General features: G+C 42.1%; 1 protein-coding gene across 4 annotated transcripts in view; it reads right to left on the bottom strand.

Annotated features, from left to right (window-relative positions):
• Positions 1-5,028, bottom strand: part of LDB2 (LIM domain binding 2) — a 332,843-nt gene extending 327,815 nt beyond the window's left edge. For all 4 annotated transcript variants that reach the window (XM_006918978.2, XM_015594886.2, XM_015594887.2 and 1 more), the window contains exon 1: positions 4,785-5,028. In XM_006918978.2, the coding sequence (XP_006919040.1) occupies positions 4,785-4,916 (132 nt within the window). In that variant the 5' untranslated portion in view covers positions 4,917-5,028. The remainder of the gene's footprint in view (positions 1-4,784) is intronic.
• Between the last annotated feature and the right edge of the window lie 2,408 nt (positions 5,029-7,436).

Here is a 7,436-nt window from a genome sequence, read left to right as displayed (position 1 = left end):
TCACCTATCCAAAATACCTAATCTCATTTTAACTAGACTCCATCTGAACATCAATGATACTAAGCTATGCCATGAATAAACATGATGTTACAACTGGAAACCCTGTGACCGAAGTATATAAAAATGTAGCCGAAAGAAAAGCCTGAGAACCCCCCCCCACCCCCTCCCACACCCTCCCCGGGGAGCTGGAGACTGTAGCTGAGAAGGGGTGAAAAGCTGCAGATTTAAATTTCAAGGTCTTCAAACATTTTTAACATTCATATTAAAATCCTGTAAAACTAAAAACTGTAATCCTAATAAAAACCTTGTGTGTGCAGCTTCCAGTTGTAATCAGTTTTTTTCTTTTGGAGTGGAATGTGCAATATTGATTTAAAAAAAAAAAATCTTAAAACAGAAGAAATGCATAATGGAACTCGCCCTGCCCTGATGTTTGTGGTATTTTATTAAAATGAGCGCACTGCCAACATGGAAAAAAACACACTTGAAAACATCTTCATTAAAATGCAGACATTTTTGGTCATTGACTAAGGAAGCAAGGTATAGGAAAGTTGTCTACCCTGACAAGGATTTTTATAACTTTACTTGATAAAGTTTCTTAAATTCTACAACAATCCAACATTAGTTAAAAACCTTCACCAAAAATGGAGGTCACTGTGATATGTCTCACATTTTCTCTACATTTCCATCTCATAGCACAGACCTCAGGAAATGAAAAAAAAAATAATAATCGTTTTTGTTATTCTTGAAGCTTTTTACAGAACAAGTTCTGTGGTCTTTAGAACATATTTTTATATCCTATCTGACTGTATTCAGTATACAATGTTAAATTATATAATGGTGCAGTTTTGTTCTTCCAAAATACATTTGGGACAACAAGACCATTCAAATCCATGAATTTTGGAAGCCATCAGGTCAATTCATGGTAGCATGCACAACAGAAAATGAAAGCTCTGTCCCACTGCCTGGGAATTACAGTGACCAACAGTGACGTAAATCTCCAAGAGTTTCTCCTAATTTCATTTTAAAAGTGGGGGAAACATCCACACTTTTCTTTATGAAATTCCACTGAGATTCTGATGTCACAAATAAATGCTATTTGCCAGAACAACCAACAGTATTTAAAACATGTTTTTGTTGTTTTTGTTTGCTTGGTAATGCATCTATACTCCTTTAAAGAGATAGGAGGTCCTATCATCTCTTAGACCCTTGGTTTCTCTTGCCACAAAGTTTAGGGATCTAAATTACCTCATGACAGGATAAGTGTGGAGATTGTGGGGGTGAGCACTTTTAGGGAGTGGGAACGGAAGCAGGGATGCCCAAAGCAGCTGCAGGCTCCCAAAGGCATCAAAATTGTGTTTCTCAGGAAAGGCACTAATTTCAATGACTTATTTCTCAAACTCTCTCTCCTCTTTCATTTACTGATTCATTGAGAGATGAGCTAGTTAACAAATGTTTATTGAGTACCTACTTTGTCCCAGGAATTCCTTGCTCCAAGGGTTAGCTTTAAGTAAAATTGGCAAGGTTTCTGCCTTCCAAGTTCCCACCCCTGTTCCCCTATTATTTCAGTACCATTTGTGATTTTAAACAAAATACCATGAGCAAAGAAATAACGTCTGCTCTTTAATTCACCATACTTTCTCATACCAAAGAAAATCAAACACCGGACTCTTGTAGAATCTGAATTTTTAAATTAAAGAGGTGATAGAGGTAATTCACAGATGAGGAAACAAGATCCATGCCAACTAGTTACTAAATTACAGAAACGAGTTAGAAACAGGATTAATGCCCAATCTAATGCTCTTTAAACTAAAACTACCCAGTTTCTGAAGGGCTTTGATTTGATTTAATTGGAAGAAATGCATAAATCCCCATGAGAGAATGCCCCAGGGGTGAGAGATGGAAAGAGGTAGGTAAAACACCAGAGTTTTTTTACTACTTTCTTTCCTTTCCATACAGAAAGAAGGTCCTAGGAAATTTCTACAAACTTGATTACAATGTATTCATCACGAAGTGATTTGCTGCGATTCTTTCCAGCCCAGTCTAACTTCCAAAGGAATGGGAGCCCCTCCTACCCAGATGCATATGTGAATGTGTGCTGTGTTAGAAGTTAATGAAATAATACTATGGATGAGGAACCAGGAGCCACAGACAAGAAAGGGTGAGTCTCTTGTACAAAATGGTTGGATGCATTGGTTGAACTCGAAAAGTAACTGTTCATCCATCTTTTTGATTTTGTGTGTGAAGGAACTAGTAACTCTTGCTGGTTATTATTGTATTTTATCTCAATCAATCCCTCCCTATGGCTCAGAATGACTTTATCGTAAATAATCATTGTTGGTAAAAGTACGATGCAACTTTTTCACGAAGTTATTTTTTCTAAATATTTTCTTTTCTAATTACAAACCGTGATCCAAATGTAATGTTAATATTTAAATGGCTTAGAAGCAGTTATTTGATTCTCTTTTTTTCATGTGAAATGGGGGGAAAAAATGAATGGCTTTGGGTTCATGACATTATTTACTGCTTGACAAAGAAAAAAGAAGTGTCAGGGCAATTATTTGGATAATTATAAAAATATCTAATTAAGGGGGGACATGTTCAAGGTTAGCTGTAGAACGCACCAGAAGAGTTCATATTGCTTTTTTTTTTTTTTTTTTATCGCAGAGAGATTTTAAAATTTTTTAAAAGATTTGTCATAGCAAGCTTTCCTCTCCAGGTTCTTGAGTTATGAAGCAGTTTTTTTTCTGCTCAGAGGAAAACCTTTAAAAGTAACAGCCCATAATCCAAAAGTTAGGAGTACCTGAGTTTAGCTCTCAAAAGAGGTAATAATGTGCCATTTTTAAGAAACATAACCTGAATGGGGAACTTTTCAAAGGTTTTCTCTCAAATGTGTAACAAAAGTGGGGAGGTTGTTGCATCTTGCAGATTTTTGTGAGGCCAGGATAGAGAAGTCTCCCACATAAACTTCAGCACTGGCCAAGTGACACTTAAGGGGTACACGGGATCACAGACCTCCTAACCAAGGCAAAGGGGAGAAAACTTCTTTCCACACACCTCAAAAACTTTCTAAAATGTAAGTAAAGTGGACGCAAGCAACTATTAAATGCTGTTGTTGTTTTTAAGAATTGAGCCATAACGGCCCTGGTCTCTTTTTTAAGCTGATTGTATTTTAAGACATTTTTTTTTTTTTACCCCAAATTCATATTGCGATTAATGTGTACTTGAACTATAAGACATTTTCTGTCCTCCCAATTCAGAAAGCAGGCTACCGCAACCAATAGTTTATGCAAGAATCTAAGATCCCAACACACAGTTGCAAAGGTCTAAATGAAATGTCCAAACTGTAACCCATACACACAACAACAGACACAACACAAAACTCATTCACTGCCAACAGCTCACCCCTAAGCAAAACAGAGTTTACACTTCTGTGAAGCTACTGTCTTCTAGAAAGAGCAACAGTATCATCAGTGAAATTTAACTTCTATGGTGGTATTATCATATAAAGAACATAGCAGTGAGAGAGACAATCTAGTTTAAAAAAAAAAAAAAATCAGTCCTTGTCCAGCAGTTAGCCAATCAGAAAGCAGGTCACATCTTGTTAGCTGTATTAATACAGTAAACGTCATGAATTCTCCATGGTTCAACTGACAATTCAAGCAAGTGTGTTTTATTTGATCACACAACCTCAGCTGAGTTCCTTTCCAGAGTTGAGAGGTACCCTTCAATCTAAAACTCTACCAATGCCAGTTCCTAAAAGCTCTTAGCCACCTACCCTCGGGGTATCTGTCCTCCTACAAGGGAGCCCGAATTCCCAGTGATTTCTACTCCCTAAAGTGACTCTGCTGCTCCTATGACAAACTCCTTCTCACAACACTTCCGACACAAAGCCCAACTTCAGGCAAAGGGACAGTCCAGCACCAGGACCCGCCGGCTGAGCCAGCACAGAGAAAAAGTCAACGGGCATTAAATATTTAAATTGCAGGAGGCAGCCTGGAGTTTTGAGTTCACAAAGTTCTCAAAGTCCTGTTCCCTCCGCTCCCAGAGTCGCTGGCCCAGGAGGCTGAGCCTCCCCTTCTCTCAGGCACAAAATCACAAACATGCAACGACTCGAGCTGGCTTGACTGCTGAGCCAGCCCCGTGGCAGGTAGAGCCCAGGGGAGACACTCACATCTCGGTAGGAGAAAGTCGAGAGCCCCCTCGCCCCAGGCAACTGGTTTCTGAATTTAACACAGAAATCTACCAACGTGCCCCCTCCAGGGCTGGTTCTGAAAACTATTGGGGGGTGACTCCTCTGCCCCCTTCATCTCAATGCTGATGACTTTGAAAAGCGAATGCAGGTCAAAACAGACTTCCTCTGGGATTTGTTGTTTTTTTGGTTTTTTTTTTTTTTTGGCTAGATGCAAATGATCGCAAAATCCCTTGGAATTCTATCTCGAGACACACTAATGGGACTGACTCCCAGCTCGCACACCCCCCCGAGTTCCGGGGGGACCACCACTGCTGGGGACCCGGCATGCAAAGTCAAGTGCGGGGTTGTCTATTTCAGGATTCCAGCAGAAACCGTCCCCACCTCCAAGAGTTGCTGTGCCTGGAAACCCAGCGTGCAAACTAGTGGCTTCATCCTGGCGCTCATTTCCACATACGTGGTACTATCTAATGGGACACTTCCCACAGAATTCAGCCAGCAGCCCTAGAAAAAGCCCATGCACAGCTTATAAACACACACACACGCACACGCGCACACGCACACACACACACACACCCAAGGTTGAACTACTCACCTCTGTGCGAGACTGCAGTCTCTTGTTCATCTCATAGATTCGGTACTCTGGCTGTACCATGTATGGTGTGTGTCTCCTATAAAATGGGCCGAAAGGAGAAGAATAGAAGGGGTCATGTGGCGTGCTGGACATCTTGCCTGCTTGTCGAAAATCAAGCTAAACAGAGTATCAGTAACGTCCATGCAGAGCACATGGGCTGCGTTCTTCACAGTACAAAGTAGACGCACGCACACGCGCTCACACACAGAGGCAGGCAGGCAGGCAGGCTGCACACACTGGCTGGGAACTGCTCTTGGATCCCTCTATAGCGAGAGAGGAGAGGGAAAGCGGAGAGGAGGAGGGAGGGAGGGAGGAGGGAGGGAGAGAGCACGGGAGAGGAGGGAGGGAGAGAGCTGGAGCTCCAGACAGGAGGGAGGGAGAAGTTCCTTCTGGCTTGCAGATGACCGCATTCTCACTGTATGCTTACATGGCAGAGAGAGAGAGGGAGGGAGGGAGGGAGGGAAAGACGGGGAGAGAGAGGGAGAGAGAGGGAGGGAGAGAGAGGAGCTGGATAGCTTTAGGCACCACTGCTTGTTTTTAAAGAAGCAGTTTGTGGAGAGGTCATTTCCTGTCCCCACTGTAGACTAGTTCAAAAATATAATTCTCCTCACAATCTGACAGAGGTCTAAGGTTTGGTTTTAATTTTTTTCCTCCAGCCAGGACCCTTCCCAACCTGATTGCCAAGCTTGTTAGCATAGAGGTGGTTTAACTGGCTGCCTGAGTCACTCACCCCTGACAGCCACCCTGTTGTAATGTATCAGAAACATGATTACTACAAAATAGAGCGACAAGGGCACCGTGGTCCCCCACATGTGAGCTGGTGCTTCACTCACAGGCAGGGATGTCCCTGTGCACCCACCATCCTCTGCAGTTTCGGTCTGACTTGCTGTTGTTCCAAGAGCTTGTCAGTCTTTGCGTTTGAACCCTCCTCACCCCGACCCTTCCCTGTCGTTCCTCTTCTCGGCTCCCTACCTTCTGCTCCCCAGGCTTCCTTCCTTCAAGCAGGTCTAAGGCAGCCTGGATGCCTAGTACTTTAAGCTTCCTGACAATCCCTGGGAATGTGGAATGCCTAAGATAGGTCCATAGAGCAACGGTCTTTTCTTCCCAGGATGAAAAAAACAAACTCCAAAGCTGAACTCCCAATAGGATTTAAAAAAAAAAAAAGCAAGGAGAAAACTTCCACAAAAATGACCGTGGAAAATTCAGTTGAGTAGGAAATTGCAGATAATTGAATGGCTCATCTCCAAATAACATGTCCAACTCCGATGGAGACGGGTCTTGATGTTCAAGACTGGTCAAGTATATAAATCTTTTCCCAATTGTGCTATATGATAACTGGAAAAAAAAAACAGCCATAGGAGGGAAAAGAATCTCTATAGGGAATCAAGTGATCTATAGGACAATCGAATTCTACTGGAACCAATGATAATCAGACATATCTACCCCTTAAACAAATCCCAGACACAGAGAATGTAGATGTAGTGAGCTCGTACCTAGCTGGGTCAATGGTATCAAGGAAAGAAAGCAGAGCCCACCCAAAGCATGATGCACACAAGACCTGAATGTAAACGCATGCAAATGAGACATTTCTTCTTTTTAATAAGCAGATTAATTAACTTTCTGCCCCAGCCATGGCTTGGGGTATCTCCAAGTCACCAGCCAACAGGGGATAAGGTTTTGCTAATTCTGCGATTTACACTCTTAAGAATACTGGAGCATAGAAATGTCCCCAAATCACTGCCCTCCTCAGTCCTCTTCCATATTTGTGTGACATGTTTTCAGAGTCCACCTCAAACTTCCAGTGACGCCCAACGCGATGATGTCATTTGCCAGGATGAGATTAGGGGAGGCACTGCATTAAGGCTGCTTGGAAGGTGTTTGAGAAGACCCCAAGGCAGGCCAGCACGCTTGGTTTCAGGTTTCATTACAAATCCAAAAGCTGACCAAATTTGCTGTGAGGTTTGTCAAAACACACAACCTTCTAAAGACAGGATTTCAAACAAATTTGGCATGATTTATGTTTCGGAATGACAGCCGCTACAAAACCTAATGGTTCCTTGTGTTTAAATTTTCAAACCAAAGACCTTCCAAGAGTTTAGTGCCTGCCTGAGTTTGTGTTTACACGGCTATTTCAGTGCAAGTATCAAAGTAACACCTAGCAGGTATGTGCAGCCCAATATTGATCAAAAAGAAAAAAAAAAGGAAAAAAACTCAGAAATCCATTTAGGGAGCTCCTTTCTGAATAAGGGTAAGTCTTGCTCTTTCGGACCAGTCTGAAATATAATTGGAAATATAGCTACCCGTTAATACCTAAAGACTCCAAATTCAGAAACTTTATAATGTTCGGTCCATGTTGCTCCTCATCCCTCCTTCTTCAAGAGTCTTTAAACTGGTGTCCCTACTCACAGATTCGCAACTCGCTTCTAACTTGTGATGAGTCTTTATCTTAATCAGAACATTGACTGTAGAAAAAAAAATCGATCGAGTTCCGTTTTCCCTTCAGTGTTTCTCTGCCAGTAGGAAAAAGTTCGAACTCCTTGGTACGGCACAGGTCTGGTTAAGACCTGCCTTCCCATATTCATTTTCTCTCTCTCTCTCTCTCCCTCTCCCTCT

Source organism: Pteropus alecto, unplaced genomic scaffold (genome assembly GCF_000325575.1).
Source record: "Pteropus alecto unplaced genomic scaffold, ASM32557v1 scaffold5, whole genome shotgun sequence".
NCBI classification, from domain to species: domain Eukaryota; kingdom Metazoa; phylum Chordata; class Mammalia; order Chiroptera; family Pteropodidae; genus Pteropus; species Pteropus alecto.
This window is presented reverse-complemented; position numbering and strand designations above follow the sequence as displayed.